At 36.6% G+C, this 20,128-nt stretch overlaps 1 protein-coding gene across 2 annotated transcripts in view; it reads left to right on the top strand.

Moving 5' to 3' along the window:
- Window positions 1-20,128, top strand: part of b4galnt3b (beta-1,4-N-acetyl-galactosaminyl transferase 3b) — a 99,860-nt gene extending 79,732 nt beyond the window's left edge. For both annotated transcript variants that reach the window (XM_062061216.1, XM_062061217.1), the window contains exons 17-21: window positions 1,545-1,698; window positions 6,409-6,481; window positions 6,554-6,707; window positions 9,239-9,365; window positions 16,264-20,128. In XM_062061216.1, the coding sequence (XP_061917200.1) occupies window positions 1,545-1,698; window positions 6,409-6,481; window positions 6,554-6,707; window positions 9,239-9,365; window positions 16,264-16,375 (620 nt within the window). In that variant the 3' untranslated portion in view covers window positions 16,376-20,128. The remainder of the gene's footprint in view (window positions 1-1,544; window positions 1,699-6,408; window positions 6,482-6,553; window positions 6,708-9,238; window positions 9,366-16,263) is intronic.

Genomic DNA, 20,128 nt, shown 5'->3' with positions numbered 1-20,128 from the left:
TCCACTATGGACTGGACTCTCACACTATTATGTTAGATCCACTATGGACTGTACTCTCACACTATTATGTTAGATCCACTATGGACTGGACTCTCACTATTATGTTAGATCCACTATGGACTGGACTCTCACTATTATGTTAGATCCACTATGGACTGGACTCTCACTGTTATGTTAGATCCACTATGGACTGGACTCTCACACTATTATGTTAGATCCACTATGGACTGGACTCTCACACTATTATGTTAGATCCACTATGGACTGTACTCTCACACCATTATGTTAGATCCACTATGGACTGGACTCTCACACTCTTATGTTAGATCCACTATGGACTGGACTCTCACACTCTTATGTTAGATCCACTATGGACTGGACTCTCACACTATTATGTTAGATCCACTATGGACTGGATTCTCACACTATTATGTTAGATCCACTATGGACTGGACTCTCAGTATTATGTTAGATCCACTATGGACCGGACTCTCACACTATTATGTTAGATCCACTATGGACTGGACTCTCACACTATTATGTTAGATCCACTATGGACTGGACTCTCACACTATTATGTTAGATCCACTATGGACTGGACTCTCACACTATTATGTTAGATCTACTATGGACTGGACTCTCACACTATTATGTTAAATCCACTATGGACTGGACTCTCACACTATTATGTTAGATCCACTATGGACTGGACTCTCACACTATTATGTTAAATCCACTATGGACTGGACTCTCACAATATTATGCTAGATCCACTGGATGTCCATTGCACCGGTCACCCAGGGGGGGGTCCCCACAACTGCGGTCCTCTCCAAGGTTTCTCATTGTCCCATTGGGTTGAGTTTTTCCTCGGGATCCCCTGGACGAAGTGGCTGGGGAGAGGGAAGTCTGGGCTTCCCTGCTTAGGCTGCTGCCCCCGCGACCCGACCTCCGATAAGCGGAAAAAGATTAATGGATGGAATTTGCATTAAATCAGGTCGTTTTAGCTAATAATCATGCTGCAAGATCTAGCATGTTGCATTGTGAGGTTTCCCTCTTGTTGTGGGTTCTCCTGGCCGACAGATCTTCGGGAGCCCGGTAGACAGTTTGAATTGAGACTTTTATTTTCATAAACACCCGGGGGTGGCTTGCTTTCCAGCAACATGATTTGTGCCTGGGCGTGTGTCTCTCTGTGGCTCCAACTCCAACAACTCTCTCCTCCCGGCTGCTGCCTTTTAACAGAGCGACAGGTGATTAGATAACCAGGCCCAGGTGGGCCATCTACACACCTGTCGCTGATTTCGAAGCCGGTCCTGGCACACCCCGCTTCACTGCAGGCCCGCAGGCCACGCCCCCCTCCACATGCATTCAATGTTTATTCCCATTAATTTCCCATGAATTCCCGTTAATTCCCATGGAAAGCTTCCAACTTTGAATATTCCTGGAATTTTGCAACCCTATTCCGTACGCTCATTTAACTTCATTGTTGTCTATGAAATCAAATTAATAAATTTTACCTGATTTTCTTGGGGTGGGGGTAAAAACAGTGAAAAACCAGGCCCGCTGGGTGCAGCAGCTGATCGACGACATGGCCGACTTGTTCAAGGCGACGGGGGACAGCAATTTTAATGTCATCATCGTGGACTACAACAGCACCGACATGGACGTGAGGACGGCTCTGCAGAAGTCCTCTCTGCCCAGGTGGGCTTTCATAGTCAATAAGTATTATTATTATTATAGTGCATGTGCAGCCAGCGCTTAAAGGCCACATGCACTGTCCAATGTCAACCAGCGATCTGGCCCTTTCATGCCCTTCAATGAGGTAACCAAAATATTAGAAAGCCTGTCATGTACGATTCAGCACAGTACAATACATCCACTATAGAAGAGAATAGAATAGAAAGTACTTTATTGATCCCTGGGGGAAATTCAGCACCACAGTTCGCTCACAATAAACAATAAACACTTAGGTACTTTTTACATGTGAATAATATAAATACAGTCTATTATACAGCATTATTCACATGTGAATAACATAAATACAGTCTATTATACAGCATTATTCACATGTGAATAACATAAATACAGTCTATTATACAGAATTATTCACAAGTGAATAATATAAATACAGTCTATTGTACAGCATTATTCACATGTGAATAATATAAATACAGTCTATTATACAGCATTATTCACATGTGAATAACATAAATACAGTCTATTATACAGCATTATTCACATGTGAATAACATAAATACAGTCTATTATACAGCATTATTCACATGTGAATAACATAAATACAGTCTATTATACAGCATTATTCACATGTGAATAACATAAATACAGTCTATTATACAGCATTATTCACATGTGAATAACATAAATACAGTCTATTATACAGCATTATTCACATGTGAATAACATAAATACAGTCTGTTATACAGCATTATTCACATGTGAATAACATAAATACAGTCTATTATACAACATTATTCACATGTGAATAACATAAATACAGTCTATTATACAGCATTATTCACATGTGAATAACATAAATGCAGTCTATTATACAGCATTATTCACATGTGAATAGTATAAATACAGTTTATTATACAGAATTATTCACATGTGAATAACATAAAAACAGTCTATTATACAGCATTATTCACATGTGAATAACATAATTACAGTCTATTATACAGCATTATTCACATGTGAATAACATAAATACAGTCTATTATACAGCATTATTCACATGTGAATAACATAAAAACAGTCTATTATACAGCATTATTCACATGTGAATAACATAAATACAGTCTATTATGCAGCATTATTCACATGTGAATAACATAAATGCAGTCTATTATACAGCATTGTTCACATGTGAATAGTATAAATACAGTCTATTATACAGCATTATTCACATGTGAATAAATACGGCAAATACAGTCTATTATACAGCATTATTCACATGTGAATAAAATAAATACAGTCTATTATACAGCATTATTCACTTGTGAATAATATAAATACAGTCTATTATACAGCATTATTCACATGTGAACAAATACGGCAAATACAGTCTATTACACAGCATTATTCACATGTGAATAACATAAATACAGTCTATTATACAGCATTATTCACATGTGAATAACATAAATACAGTCTATTATACAGCATTATTCACATGTGAATAAGATAAATACAGTCTATTATACAGCATTATTCACATGTGAATAACATAAATACAGTCTATTATACAGCATTATTCGCATGTGAATAATATAAATACAGTCTATTATACAGCATTATTCACATGTGAATAACATAAATACAGTCTATTATACAGAATTATTCACAAGTGAATAATATAAATACAGTCTATTGTACAGCATTATTCACATGTGAATAACATAAATACAGTCTATTATACAGTATTATTCACATGTGAATAACATAAAAACAGTCTATTATACAGCATTATTCACATGTGAATAAGATAAATACAGTCTATTATACAGCATTATTCACATGTGAATAATATAAATACAGTCTATTATACAGCATTATTCACATGTGAATAGTATAAATACAGTCTATTATACAGCGTTATTCACATGTAAATAATATAAATACAGTCTATTATACAGCGTTATTCACATGTGAATAACATAAATACAGTCTATTGTACAGCATTATTCACACGTGAATAATATAAATACAGTCTATTAAACAGCATTATTCACATGTGAATAATATAAATACAGTCTATTATACAGCATTATTCACATGTGAATAATATAAATACAGTCAATTATACAGCATTATTCACATGTGAATAAAATAAATAGTCTATTCATCATCATCAGCCATTGTCAGTCCACTGCTGGACGAAAGCCTCAGCATGTTTCTGCCATAGTGAACGATCTCTAGCTGCTCCCTGCCACTGCACTGTTCCCCAATATTTGTCTATCTCATCTCGCCATCTCACTCTTGGTCTTCCTCTATTTCTGCTCCCATCCATGGGTCTCCATGATGTCATTAGGGAAGTCCATCTATTATCTGTTCTACTGATATGTCCAGCCCACTTCCACTTACTGAATTTGATAGTTCTCATAATGTCTTGGACTTGCGTTTGTTTTCTCACCCATTCATTTGTTTTTCTGTCTTTATATGTGATTCCGAGCATATTTCTTTCCATGTTGTGTTGTGCTGCTGCTATTTTCTTTTCCATTTTATTTGACAATGCCCAGGTTTCAGCTCCATATGTCATGGTTGGTAACACGCATTGATTAAAGACCTTTCTTTTTAGGCTTAACGGTATTTCTCCTCTCATGATGTTGCTCAGTTTTCCATATTGGCACCAGCCCAATCTGATTCTCCTCCCTATCTCCTGTTCTTGACTCTTTTCTTTCAGGCTAAATCTCTGCCCCAGATAGATATATTCATTAACTTCATCAATTTCATTTCCATTAACAGTCACAGGTCCATGAGGTACCATGGAATTTGCCATAACTTTTGTTTTTTTCATATTCATTTTCAATCCACAACATTTGCTGGCATTTGCAAGGTCTTTAAGCATATCTTCCACTTCACTGATTTGCTCTCCCAAGACAACAATGTCATCTGCAAATCTCAGATGATTAAATTTGTCTCCGTTGATATCAACTCCTTTATCCTCCCACTCCAGAGAGCGAAATATGCCTTCCAAACAAGCTGTAAACAGTTTAGGCGAAATTGTATCGCCTTGTCGGACACCCTTCTTTATGTGGATTTTCTCGCTTGGTTTGTGCAGCGTAACTGTGGTAGTGCAGTTTGTGTAGATGTCCTTGAGTAAGTTAATGTACTTATGATGAATTCCTTGATCTTGCAGAGCTTTTAGAACCGACTGTGTCTCCACCGAATCAAATGCTTTTTCATAGTCTATGAAGGCCATACAAAGTGGTTTGTTGTATTCTTGGCATTCTTCTTTGATCTGATTCAATGTATGAATATGGTCCATGGTAGAAAAACCACTGCTAAACCCTGCTTGTTCTCTGGGTTGGTTGCTATTAAGTGTATTTTCCATTCGATTTGTCAGAATTCTTGTAAACAACTTGTATATGTTTGAAAGAAGGCTAATAGGTCTGTAGTTCTTGAGGTCCCTCTTGTCCCCTTTCTTGAAAATGATGATCATGTTAGCTTCTTTCCACTTCTCTGGCACTTTCCCCTGATGTAAGCAAGCTGTGTATAGCTTCGCCAGCTCCTTAGCAATGACATCGTCCCCCTCTTTAATTGTGTCAATTAAAATATTATCTGGTCCTGGTGCTTTCCCTCGTTTCATGTTTTTGACTGCATGCTGCACCTCCCAATATGTGATGTCTGGAATTTCTTCTGAGTCTGTGGATAATTGAAGGTCTACTGACTGACTGCTTTGATAGAGTTCTTCATAAAATTCTTCAATCCTCATCAAAATCATGTCTTGATCTGTGATTTCTGTCCCCTTTTTATCAAGTAATGTTGTTATTTTCTGCTTTCCACTTGCAAGTTTCTGCCTTGTTTTCTTCAAACTTTTATTGTTTTCTATTGTCTCTTGAATTTTAAGGGTGTTGTATTTTCTTATGTCTTGTCGGAGTTTCTTTCGTATTGTCTTGCATGTTTCTGTATATTCAACATTCTGGAATCCCACTCCATCTCTCTTCATATTCCTCCTTTTCTCCATTAGCCACTTTGTGCTATCTGAGAGTTTGGACTCTTGCTTTTTCTTTTCTTTCCCTGCTGTTTTTATAGAGCTCTCATGTACTATGTCAATGAATTTGTCATTCCATTCATCAAGGTCGGAAGTATCTTCTACTTCCAGTCCTTGAAAGCGGTTTTGTAGTTCTAGTTGAAATTCATGCTTTCTGGCTTCCAAATTGATCATATCGGGCTTTCTGTATTTTGCTATTAATTTCATTCTTTCTAGTCTCGTATCTACCTTCACTTTGCACATAACCATACGGTGGTCACTGCCAGTGTTTACTTTGTTGAATATGGTAACATCTTGAATTATCTTTGGCTTGTTAGTCAAGATAAAATAGTCTATTATACGGCATTATTCACATGTGAATAATATCAATACAGTCTATTATACAGAATTATTCACATGTGAATAATATAAATACAGTCTATTATACAACATTATTCACATGTGAATAATATAAATACAGTCTAGTATACAGCATTATTCACATGTGAATAATATAAATACAGTCTATTATACAGCATTATTCACACGTGAATAACATAAATACAGTCTATTATACATTTAAGTTCAGTCAAAATATTGTCAATAATACATCAAACTAAGCAATGTCACAGTATATTTCTGAATGTACTCATATTGCATTTATGCATGTGCTATAATGGTGTTTCTGGCATATTTAGGTACCAGTATATGAAGCTGAGCGGTAACTTTGAGCGATCTGCAGGTCTGCAAGCAGGCATCAACCTCATAAACGTGAGTGCTGGTCACTGAGCTTTTTATCAACTCAGCTTTTCATTTCACGTCATTTTTCCTGTCCGTCAACAGGACGACCACAGCATCGTGTTTCTCTGCGACCTCCACATCCACTTCCCTCCCTCCATCATCGATTCCATCCGGAAGCACTGTGTGGAGGGCTTCATGGCCTTTGCCCCTATCGTTTTGAGGCTGGACTGTGGGGCCACACCCTTTGAAGGCAGAGGTGCTTTTATGGTGCTTTTTATCCATCAATCAAACTTGATTTATAGGGCGCTCTTCATACGTAAAATAAATGCAAGGCAAAGTGCTTTACAAAGTTAAAAACAATACCTCGGTGACCCATATTATCACATACGTACGCAGGGACACAGATACCAAACACAAACACACGCACATATGCAACTCTATAAACAAATGAATGCATGGCTGAGTACAGAGGAGACATGTGAGTAAACACTATCACAACCCCTGAGTTAGATGGCTCATCTGAGGAACGTCGGAAAATAAAAATAATAAAACTCGTAAAATAGTAAGAACTATGAGTAGAGATAAAGAATAAAATACAAGCAAGACATATGAAGATTAATAGAAAAAAATAAATGAAAATACAGTAAATAAATAAATAGAATTAAATCAAATATTGCATTACTAATAGATTAAGATTAATTAGATTAAAGTACCAATGATTGTCACACACACACTAGATGTGGTGAAATGTGTCCTCTGCATTTGTCCCATCTCCTTGGGGAGCAGTGGGCAGTAGGATAAATATTTTGATATATATAATTCCCAAAAGGGTATTCTAGTAAAATATGCAGAGATGAGATGTGTCAATAACAAAATATTACTTACTAATTTTTGGCCGCAGCAAAGTGGTCGTTTGGGTAAATTTGATCTTTGTAAAGGGTATTTCAACAAGCAAACATTACTGTAGTTACTTGATGTTGATACGTGTAATGCCCATAAGGGTATTCTTGTCACGGCCCAGTCACATGCCAATGCGCTTTCCTCAATGAGCGCAGCAGAGTGCACCTCGGGACACGCCCACGGCCGCTCCTCTCCTGCACGCGCCACTCCACCGGCCGCAATCAATCTGAATTCAGCGCACCTGTCGGTGATGATCTTCCTGGTCTTCTTAAGCCTTCACAACCTGCCATCCCTCGCCGGAATATAGTTTCTCTATGGTGAACCTGTTTTCCTTCCGTTGCCCTGGATCTCGACTGCCTCCCTCGTTTCTCGACTCCTCGCTCGCCCCCGGACTCTGGACCTCTCGCGGATCTTGGACCCCTTTTGCCTTGCCCTCTTTGGACTTGTCAGCTTCCTCATCCAACATCACGGTAAAACACAACAGCTAACTACACACATAGTCCAACACCACTCACTCTTGGGTTTTGTCACACACTCCATTTCCTTAGTTTAGTCCAGGGGCCGGCAACCTGTGGCTCTAGAGCCGCATGTGGCTCTTTAGCGCCGCCCTAGTGGCTTTCTGGAGCTTTTTCAAAAATGTATGAAAAATGGAAAAAGATAAGGGGAAAAATTATATTTTTTGTTTTAATATGGTTTCTGTAGGAGGACAAACATGACACAAACCTCCCTAATTGTTATAAAGCACACGGTTTATATTAAACATGCTTCACTGATTCGAGTATTTGGCGAGGGCCGTTTTGTCCTACTAATTTTGGCGGTCCTTGAACTCACCGTAATTTGTTTACATGTATAACTTTCTCCGACTTTCTAGGACGTGTTTTATGCCACTTCTTTTTCTGTCTCATTTTGTCCACCAAACTTTTAAAGTTGTGCATGAAAGGTGAGTTTTGTTGATGTTATTGACTTGTGTGGAGTGCTAATCAGACATATTTGGTCACTGCATGACTGCAAGCTAACCGATGCTAACATGCTATTTAGGCTAGCTATATGTACATATTGCATCATTATGCCTCATTAGTAGGTATATTTGAGGTCATTTAGTTTCCTTTAAGTCCTCTTAATTCAATTTATATCTCATGACACGTACACTATCTGTATGTAATATGGCTTTTAATTTTTTGCGGCTCCAGACAGATTTGTTTTTGTATTTTTGGTCCAATATGTCTCTTTCAACATTTTGGGTTGCCGACCCCTGGTTTAGTCTGTATTGTTTTGTATTATTATTATTATTATATATATGAGCTATACATATAATAAATCATCTTAGAGCGATATATCCCCCTGGTGTCTGTTGCCGTCATCTCCCTCCTACAACCATAACAATTCTAGTAAAATATGTGATGTGTCAATATCAAAATATTACGTTGAATCACAATGTTACATTTAATGAAAATGTTACATAAATGAATACATCCAAACACTTTATAAATATTTATTCTGTGCAGGAAGAAATAACAGTTACAATTGTGTGTATCTTCCAAACAAGAAAGAGGTTTTATCACATTAACATGGGACTAACAACACTCCTTTAAATCTCATTAATGCAACAGTAAAGGCAAACTGTCATTTTCCGGACACGATAAAGTCTTAAATAATGTCAAACACGTAGCGTTACAATAAACAGGAAGATAAAGTCTCACATAATCCACTGTGGACAGACCAAGCCAGGTTTAGGTTTAGCCAGCGGTGCACGCTCCCGCCAACGAAATCACTTTTTGGCATTCAATCACATTTTAGCACAACACGGGGTTCCGGTACCCACCCCTCGTCAGGGTTGAGGTATATTTGAAGGCTTCCAGTTTGATTAAAAGCGTGTTTGTGTTGCAGGTTACTGGGAAGTGAATGGCTTTGGCTTACTGGGAATCTATAAGTCTGATCTGGAAGCAGTGGGAGGAATGAACACCAAGGAGTTCACCAACCGCTGGGGAGGAGAAGACTGGGAGCTACTCGACAGGTAACTTGACAAGGCTGAGCAGATCGTAGAAGACGCTCGGCAACTCAACTTGAGTTTATTTCACATCTCAACCATTTACAAGAGCGTGTCAGGTGAGGGAGACAACTTGATCTCAAAGTGGAATAGGACCAAAATACTACTCCAACAATCAGTATTTACCTCATTTACTTAATTGGAATCCATTTAATTGGTGCTTGCCCCTCCAAAAAAAACACTTTAAACATGTAAAATGCTTACAGACTTTTAGATAGGAAATATTGTATGGAAATAATACAATAGAATGTACTACTATAGTAGTTTTATGAATTAATGTGATAATAATGTACATTAGAGAGCGGACTGCTACGCTGTCTCCTTCCAGCTGCTCCTCCGTCAAACACACCATCAGCAGCTTCTCCATTATCCATCCATCCATCCATTTTCTACCGCTTGTCCCTTTTGGGGTCGTGGGGTCTGCTGGAGCCTATTTCAGCTGCATTTGGGTGGGAGGCGGGGTACACCCTGGACAAGTCGCCACCTCATCGCAGGGCCAACACAGATAGACAGACAACATTCACACACTCAAAAAAATGACTCATTGGATGAACTCAATTAAAATGAGGGCAGGATTTCCATCCAATTGACTTCCATTTGATGTCTTTTGCAGTATATATTGATATCGTTTTATCGCCCAGCCCTATCGGCCTTTAAAAAAAAAAAAAAAAAAAAGTCTTTCAATTTATTTGTTATCAATTATGTGTCTATCATGATAATATTTTTGTTTTATGGCCCAGCCCTATGGGGATTTTTTTGGAATATTTGTATTTTTTTTAACTGATTTTGATTTTATTTATTTTGCGATATATATTGATAACATTTTATTGTCCAGCTCCATGGGGATTTTTTCCGAATGTTTTTTTTTATTTTTATTGATATTGATTTTATGTCTTTTGCAATATATATTTCAATTGTTTTATCGCCTAGCCTTATCGGCCTTTTTCCATTTGTTTTCCATTTTTTTATATCTATGTGTCTGTAATGATATGTATTGATATCGTTTTATCGCCCAGCCCTATCGGCCTTTTTCCTTCTTTTTTTTTTTGTTATCAATTATGTGTCTATCATGATATTTATTATCGTTTTATGGCCCAGCCCTATGGGAGTTTTTTCAAATTACTGTTTTTTTTAAAAATGTATTTCGATTTGATGTCTTTTGCGATATATATTGATATCGTTTTATTGCCCAGCCCTACGGCCTTTTTTTCAAAAATGTTTTAACCTAAGTTATGTGTCCATCATGATATATATTGATATCGTTTTATCGCCCAGCCCTATCCGCCTTTTTCCTTTTTTTTTTTTTTACATAAATTATGTGTCTATCATGATATATATGTTGATATCAGTGTGTGAATGTGTGTGTGAATGGGTGAATGTGGAAATACTGTCAAAGCGCTTTGAGTACCTTGAAGGTAGAAAAGCGCTATACAAGTATAACCCATTTATCATTATCATTTATATCGTTTTACGGCCCAGCCCTATGGGGATTTTTTAAAATTACTGTTTTTTTTAATTGATTTTGATTTTATGTCTTCTGCGATATTGATATCGTTTTATGGCCCAGCCCTACGGAATGTTTCCTTTTGTTTTTAAACATAAGTTATGTGTATCATGATATATATTGATATCGTTTTATCGCCCAGCCCTATCGGCCTTTTTCCAATTTTTTTTTACATAAGTTATGTGTCTATCATGATATATATGTTGATATCGTTTTACGGCCCAGCCCTATGGGGATTTTTTTAGAATCACAATTTTTTTTTTTTATTGATATCGATTTTTTATTTTGCGATAAATATTGATATCGTTTTATCGCCCAGCCCTATCGGCCTTTTTCCGATTTTTTTAATTTTTTTTTTACATAAATTGTGTCTATCATGATATACCTGTATATGTCAATATCGTTTTACGGCCCAGCTCTATAGGGATTTTTTCAGAATTACTATTTTTTAATTGACTGCAATTTGATGTCTTTTGCAATATATATTGATTTAGTTTTATCGCCCAGCCCTATCGGCCTTTTTCCTATTTTTTTTTACATAATTTATGTGTCTATCATGATATATATTATCATTTTATGGCCCAGCCATGTGGGGACTTTTTCAGAATTTTTTTTTTTTTAATTTCACGGAATAATGTCTGTCGTTTAGATATTATTTTAGCATCCTCGGCGGGCGTTATCACCTCAATCTGCTTCAGTATGGGCCAGAGTAGTAGCGCTATGCTCGTATGGCATTAGGGTTTAAAGTCAGTTGGAAGATGAGCATCAATAGCATCATTTTGACCAATTAGGGTGAGCTTTCACAGTTATTAGTGCAGTCATGTAATGTTTGTGTTTCTCAAATAAGTCAAATTTGACCAAACACCCTTTCTCTTTCTTTCGTTCACCAACGAATAACACTTAAAATACACAAACTCTATTAATAGTATTTATATTATTAATACAGCCTCGATTTTGTCATTTGTCATAGGATTTTAAGGACCATATGGCCGAGTTGCTCAGGTGTGAATGAACTTGACATCTTTGACCAGATTGGCACCAATAAAAAGTGTCTAACAGTTAGCAGCTAAGGTAGTACCGTAGGTATACCGGTACTAGTATAGTATCGCCATACTAATGAATCAAAAACGGTACTATACTGTGTTTGAAAAGTTCCGGTTAGCCATATATATTTTTTAATGGGCATGACGGCGTGTCGTCGTCACATGGTGACATTGCTGGTTTTAGGAGCAGAGGATCATGTTCGGCAGCGCACACATAGAGTACTTACAAGCAGACAGTGTGTAGACAGAAAAAGGGAGAATGGACGCATTTTGGTGTAAAAAGTCAAGATAAAGGGGGAAGTTATAACACTACTTCTAAATCACTAATCCTGGCCTCTATGGCGACAAATAAAGTAAGTTTCTTACAAGTATCATTATCACTGGAGGACGAGGAATAGCTAAACATGCTTCACTACACACCGTAGGAGGATACAATAGCTCACCGGCGTCACAATGTAAACAAACGCCGTGGGTGGATCTACACCTGACATCCACTGTAATGATACCAAGTACAGGAGCGTATCAAGTCGATACTACTATGATTACATCAATATTTTTATGGCCACAAAATATTTTTTTAATTTTAAATTCATATTATGTTTATAAAGTCAGTAAATACGTCCCTGGACACATGAGGACTTTGAATATGACCAATGTATGATCCTGTAACTACTTGGTATCGGATCCATACCTAAATATGTGGTATCATTCAAAACTAATGTAAAGTATCAAACCAGAGAAGAATAAGTCATTATTACATTTTAACAGAAGTGTAGATAGAACATGTTAAAAGAGAAAATAAGCAGATATTAACAGTAAATGAACAAGTAGATTAATAATATTTTTTTACAGTTTGTCCCTCATGATGTTGACATAATAATAGGTAGAAAAATGACACAATATGTTACTGCATACGTCAGCAGACTAATTATGAGTCTTTGTTTGTTTACTTACTACTAAAAGACAAGTTGTCTAGTATGTTCACTATTTTATTTAAGGACTAAATTGCAATAGTAAACATATGTTTCATGTACCATAAGGTTTTTTGTTCAAATAAAACCAATAATGCCATTTGTCAGGTTCAAACACTGATGACATCTATTAAACAAGACAAGAAGCAAAGAATTAAACAGAGACCGAATTAAATTTGGCTCAATTTGAGGAGAGACGCATGGACACTGTACCCTTGCACAGTGTCTCAGCACGCTCGGGTGAAAGATTGTACGCCTCCTCCTTTATTTGGACTTTCCCTGACCACATGGCAACAGCTGCTTCCAAAGGGACGTGGGTCGTAAACAGCGTTGCCTTTGGTTACAGAACAGTTCAAAAGAAAAGGTCGTAAACACTTCACAGAAAAGGTCGTAAACACTTCACAGAAAAGGTCGTAAACACTTCACAGAAAAGGTCGTAAAACAGTTCAAAGAAATGTTCGTAAAAGACTTCAAAAAAGCGGTGTCTGGAACTTGGGCAGATCCTGCCTTCTCTCCGCTTTGTAGTCCTTGGGTTAAAACAATATCTTTCTGTTGATTACAATACATGACAGAAAACAGAACACCTTCATGTTGCTCCCCCCCTACACAGTGGAGTTTTACAAGCCTTCTTCTTGGTAGGTTTCAAAGACATGTTTTTGCTTCTCGCTGGGAACTCATTGAAACACAAAGTTTTTGTGATAACTTCTATAAAATCCTTGTTACACCATTTTTTTGTGGTCCCCTTTATTTAGAAAAGTATCGAAATACATTTTGGTGTGGAGCAACGTTCCCTCTAAGGTGCGCGCCTGTGCAATTGCGCACTGCTCAAGCGTCCTCTGCGCACGGCAAATCTATGCCACGCACAAAATCAAATAAAGAAATAAGCGCAAAACAATTTTCGACACACGGACACGACAGAGAAAACAGTTTTCGTCATTATTGTTCAAATATTGCAACGTCTGTCGAGACGCTTTGAGGACATGAATTCCATCCTTCACTTTACTGAGCAAAACTCTTTATTGTCGGCCATAAACACATCACCAAAACATTAGTAAAAAAAAGGATATCTAGCAAAAGTGGTCATTTTCTGCAGTACAAACCAGACCAAAAGCAACTTTGTTATATCAACAGCAGCCGCTCGCTCTTTCTCACTTGCGCCAACACATGCACATATGGCACTTAGCCAGTGATGCGTTTACAGACACACAAAAAGTCGGACAACTCCAACACCACACATAAAGTGTCATTCCAGGTCGTTACACTATGATTTACCAATCAAATGTGTGCTTATTCTAGTGTCATTTATTAGGAATCTTCATTTATAAATATTAATCATGAAATGCTGTTAGTATATTAAATAAATACTAATAAAAATATATGTTTTACAAACAGGAAGTTGTAGGAATGTACACATGATCCCCTGCTTACATCTCATTGTGCAACATGTGGATGTTTTAATGGGAACTAAATGCAATGTCTAAAAGGGGTACACATTATTTCCAAAGCAGGACCTCCACCCAGACAAACAATACAAGTACACAGTTCATGAAAAACAATATTTGTTGTTATTGTCATTGTAAGTGGGCCTAAACACTTATATTAGAAATGGAAATGACTGCTGTCATTTAAATATACAAACCCTGTTTCCATATGAGTTGGGAAATTGTGTTAGATGTAAATATAAACGGAATACAATGATTTGCAAATCCTTTCCAACCCATATTCAATTGAATGCACTACAAAGACAACATATTTGATGTTCAAACTCATAAACTTTATTTTTTTTTTGCAAATAATAATTAACTTAGAATTTCATGGCTGCAACACGTGCCAAAGTAGTTGGGAAAGGGCATGTTCACCACTGTGTTACATGGCCTTTCCTTTTAACAACACTCAGTAAAGGTTTGGGAACTGAGGAGACACATTTTTGAAGCTTCTCAGGTGGAATTATTTCCCATTCTTGCTTGATGTACAGCTTAAGTTGTTCAACAGTCCGGGGGTCTCCCTTGTGCTATTTTAGGCTTCATAATGCACCACACATTTTCAATGGGAGACAGGTCTGGACTACAGGCAGGCCAGTCTAGTACCCGCACTCTTTTACTATGAAGCCACGTTGATGTAACACGTGGCTTGGCATTGTCTTGCTAAAATAAGCAGGGGCGTCCATGGTAACGTTGCTTGGATGGCAACATATGTTGCTCCAAAAGCTGTATGTACTTTTCAGCATTAATGGTGCCTTCACAGATGTGTAAGTTACCCATGTCTTGGGCACTAATACACCCCCATACCATCACACATGCTGGCTTTTACACTTTGCGCCTAGAACAATCCGGATGGTTCTTTTCCTCTTTGGTCCGGAGGACACGATGTCCACAGTTTCCAAAAACAATTCGAAATGTGGACTCGTCAGACCACAGAACACTTTTCCACTTTGTATCAGTCCATCTTAGATGAGCTCAGGCCCAGCGAAGCCGACTGCGTTTCTGGGTGTTGTTGATAAACGGTTTTCGCCTTGCATAGGAGAGTTTTAACTTGCACTTACAGATGTAGCGACCAACTGTAGTTACTGACGGTGGGTTTCTGAAGTGTTCCTGAGCCCATGTGGTGATATCCTTTACACACTGATGTGGCTTGTTGATGCAGTACAGCCTGAGGGATGGAAGGTCACGGGCTTAGCTGCTTACGTGCAGTGATTTCTCCACATTCTCTGAACCCTTTGACGATATTACGGAGCGTAGATGGTGAAATCACTAAATTCCTTGCAATAGCTGCTTGAGAAAGGTTGTTCTTAAACTGTTCAACAATTTGCTCAGGCATTTGTTGACAAAGTGGTGACCCTCGCCCCATCCTTGTTTGTGAATGACTGAGCATTTCATGGAATCTACTTTTATACCCAATCATGGCACCCACCTGTTCCCAATTTGCCTGTTCACCTGTGGGATGTTCCAAATAAGTGTTTGATGAGCATTCCTCAACTTTATCAGTATTTATTGCCACCTTTCCCAACTTCTTTGTCACGTGTTGCTGGCATCAAATTCTAAAGTTAATGATTATTTGCAAAAAAAAATAAAATGTTTATGAGTTTGAACATCAAATATGTTGTCTTTTTAGTGCATTTAATTGAATATGGGTTGAAAAGGACTTGCAAATCATTGTATTCCGTTTATATTTACATCTAAGACAATTTCCCAACTCATATGGAAACGGGGTTTGTACATTTTGGTACCAAAATATTGGTGTGTCGACAACACTAAAGTGTACTATTGTGTTGTTTTAGCCTCTTCAGCACATCAAGAAGGCACAGGTGCATCAGAACAATAAAATAATTTTGTTTTTTTTTGCTACAGGATCCTCCAGGGAGGATTGGAGGTCGAGCGGATCTTCTTACGCAACTTCTTCCACCATTATCACTCCAAACGTGGCATGTGGAACCGCCGCATGTCACCCGGACCAAGGTGACCCCCCCCCCCCCCTCTCGCCACACCCCCGCCCTCGCCCCCTCGACATTCTAAAACCTTCAGAGCGACCAGAGGCACTTTAAAGTTGGAGCAAGTTTTGTGACTCCTGCTTCCTAATTGTCATGACTACTGATCAGCAAGCAGACACACTGGCCACTCCAGATCCTACCAGCTCGCAGTCAAGGTTGTTGCCATGGAGATGGTACTGATAACATCAGTGTTGTTTCCACTGGAGGTACTGCTGACTCAAAAAGAGAGTACTAAATGAAGATAGGGTATGTCACTGCGGCTGCAAGGACCTGGCCTCATTGAGGACACACCGGTGACGTGCCTTATTATGCATTGCACATTAGTCTTCACTGGAAAAAAGATTGTTTTGATGTAAATGTGTGTGTTTGAGCAGTGTATGCCGTGGTGTAAATTAAGAAAAACTTAACTTATTATGACTAACTAATAATTATTGTCTCTGTCAAGTCATGTCATCATCAATCTTGTAATGTGCCTTTTTTCTCTGCAGAAATATACACACGTAATAATGATAATAACAATGCAAATGTCATATTTTTTTTACCAAACAGACATTTAATGTAATATTATATCTGTTAATCAATTTCAGATATATCTGTCAATATGAAGCTTTTTTTTTAATTCAAGAAAACCCTTTTTTTATGGCAAACACACAAAATATGCAATATTTTCCCCTGAAATATTTCCAAAGTGTAATATTTGATGTAAAGTAAACAAAGCCTTAAATAAGTCAATAATTATTAACACTATTTATTTTGATTCCTTATTATTTGAGCAATGACAGTTTAAAAAAATAATAATTCAACTAAAGTTATTGGGGATCCAAAAGGGTCCCACTCATAAAAGTGTTAAAAATACAAAGTGGAATATTTGATGCTAAGTAATTGTAGCCTTAAATATGTCAATAATTAAATAAAAAAAGGATTTTGATTCATTATTTTTGGACAGTGACAGTTTAAAAAAAAAAAATCCTCATAAAGTTTTTGGGGATCCAAAAAGCCCCCCACTCATAAAAGTGTTAAAAATTCAAAGTGGAATATTTGATGCTAAGTAATTGTAGCCTTAAATATGTCAATAATTAAATTTTAAAAGAAGGATTTGGATTCATTATTTTTGAACAATGACAGTTTAAAAAAATCCCACTTAAGTTCTTAGGGATCCAAAAGGGTACCGCTCATAAAAGTGTTAAAAATCCAAAGTGGAATATTTGATGCTAAGTAATTATAGCCTTAAATATGTCAATAATTAAATAAAAAATGATTTTGATTCATTATTTTTTTAACAATGACAGTTTAAAAAAAAAATCCCACTAAAGTTCTTGGGGATTCAAAAGGGTCCCACTCATAAAAGTGTTAAAAATCCAAAGTGGAATATTTGATGCTAAGTAATTGTAGCCTTAAATATGTCAATAATTAAATAAAAAATGATTTTGATTCATTATTTTTTTAACAATGACAGTTTAAAAAAAAAATCCCACTAAAGTTCTTGGGGATCCAAAAGGGTCCCACTCATAAAAGTGTTAAAAATTCAAAGTGGAATATTTGATGCTAAGTAATTGTAGCCTTAAATGTGTCAATAATTAAATTTAAAAAAAGGATTTAGATTCATTATTTTTGAACAATGACAGTTTAAAAAAAAAAATCCTAATAAAGTTTTTGGGGATCCAAAAGGGTCCCACTCATAAAAGTGTTAAAAATTCAAAGTGGAATATTTGATGCTAAGTAATTGTAGCCTTAAATATGTCAATAATTAAATTTAAAAAAAAGATTTTGATTCATTATTTTTGAACAATGACAGTTTAAAAAAATCCCACTAAAGTTCTTGGGGATCCAAAAGGGTCCCACTCATAAAAGTGTTAAAAATCCAAAGTGGAATATTTGATGCTAAGTAATTGTAGCCTTAAATATGTCAATAATTCAATAAAAAAATGATTTTGAGTCATTATTTTTGAACAATGACAGATTTAAAAAAATCCCACTAAAGTTCTTGGGGATCCAAAAGGGTCCCACTCATAAAAGTGTTAAAAATTCAAAGTGGAATATTTGATGCTAAGTAATTGTAGCCTTAAATATGTCAATAATTAAATTTAAAAAAAAGATTTTGATTCATTATTTTTGAACAATGACAGTTTAAAAAAATCCCACTAAAGTTCTTGGGGATCCAAAAGGGTCCCACTCATAAAAGTGTTAAAAATCCAAAGTGGAATATTTGATGCTAAGTAATTGTAGCCTTAAATATGTCAATAATTCAATAAAAAAATGATTTTGAGTCATTATTTTTGAACAATGACAGATTAAAAAAAATCCCACTAAAGTTCTTGGGGATCCAAAAGGGTCCCACTCATAAAAGTGTTAAAAATCCAAAGTGGAATATTTGATGCTAAGTAATTGTAGCCTTAAATGTGTCAATAATTAAATAAAAAAAAAGGATTTAGATTCATTATTTTTGAACAATGACAGTTTAAAAAAAAAAAATCCTAATAAAGTTTTTGGGGATCCAAAAGGGTCCCACTCATAAAAGTGTTAAAAATCCAAAGTGGAATATTTGATGCTAAGTAATTGTAGCCTTAAATATGTCAATAATTAAATAAAAAATGATTTTGATTCATTATTTTTTTAACAATGACAGTTTAAAAAAAAAATCCCACTAAAGTTCTTGGGGATCCAAAAGGGTCCCACTCATAAAAGTGTTAAAAATTCAAAGTGGAATATTTGATGCTAAGTAATTGTAGCCTTAAATATGTCAATAATTCAATAAAAAAACGATTTTGAGTCATTATTTTTGAACAATGACAGTTTAAAAAAAAACCCACTAAAGTTCTTAGGGATCCAAAAGGGTCCCACTCATAAAAGTGTTAAAAATAAGTCATACATTATTTCTATTGTTTTACTTTCAACGCTTATATATTAAATACGTCCTGTTTATTATACAGTTTTTGGCCCTGTGATGAGGTGGCGACTTGTCCAGGGTGTACCCCGCCTACCGCCCGAATGCAGCTGAGATAGGCTCCAGCGACCCCAAAAGGAACAAGCGGTAGAAAATGGATGGATGGATGGATAATATGTTCACCAAAGACCTCACCCCAATCTGATTTCAATGAGTTCCACTGCATGAGACAATCAGACAGAGTGTGAGTCTGCATGTTTTAAATGTGATGAATGTTTTGTGTCTGCAGCTTTCTGATCGTTAACATCAACTTTCAATGTGCTGCCCTGTCCATTATTTCAATTTATTGCTGCAGATCTGCTCAATTTTGTGTTGATGCATTCAAGCTTCTGTCTCCATGTTTGTGGTTGGGACACGCAGTGCAGCTTTCAACTGTTTTAGTTGTATTTTGTTTTTTCTGTTTATATATATACCTGTATACCTCACTACTCCCAATGCGGGGAGTTCATCTCTGACGTTGATATGTTGCGTGACTCTCTCAGGGATCGTTGTTATTCCATTCAAATTACAATGTCACAATTCAGAAATAAATGTCTCCAAAGATTGTCGCTTGGGTTTTAAGCACATTGCAGAAGTTGCTTCCTAGCAGTTCCACTGTAGACACGGCACAGGAGCCAAGCGTGCAGTTTTAAAGTTTTAATGTGTATAGATTTTTGTCAAAGTCTTTCTCCAGCAGAATGTGACTTCTCAGTCACGTCCGTATCCTCTCTCCCCTCCTGCTCTCGGCCGCCTACTGTTAATAAAGACAATAGATGATTAGATTAACACGTTCCACCTGGGA

This window comes from Entelurus aequoreus, linkage group LG10, assembly GCF_033978785.1.
Source record: "Entelurus aequoreus isolate RoL-2023_Sb linkage group LG10, RoL_Eaeq_v1.1, whole genome shotgun sequence".
NCBI classification, from domain to species: domain Eukaryota; kingdom Metazoa; phylum Chordata; class Actinopteri; order Syngnathiformes; family Syngnathidae; genus Entelurus; species Entelurus aequoreus.
Note: the sequence above shows the minus strand (reverse complement) of the source record. Positions and strands in the feature narration are given on the sequence as shown.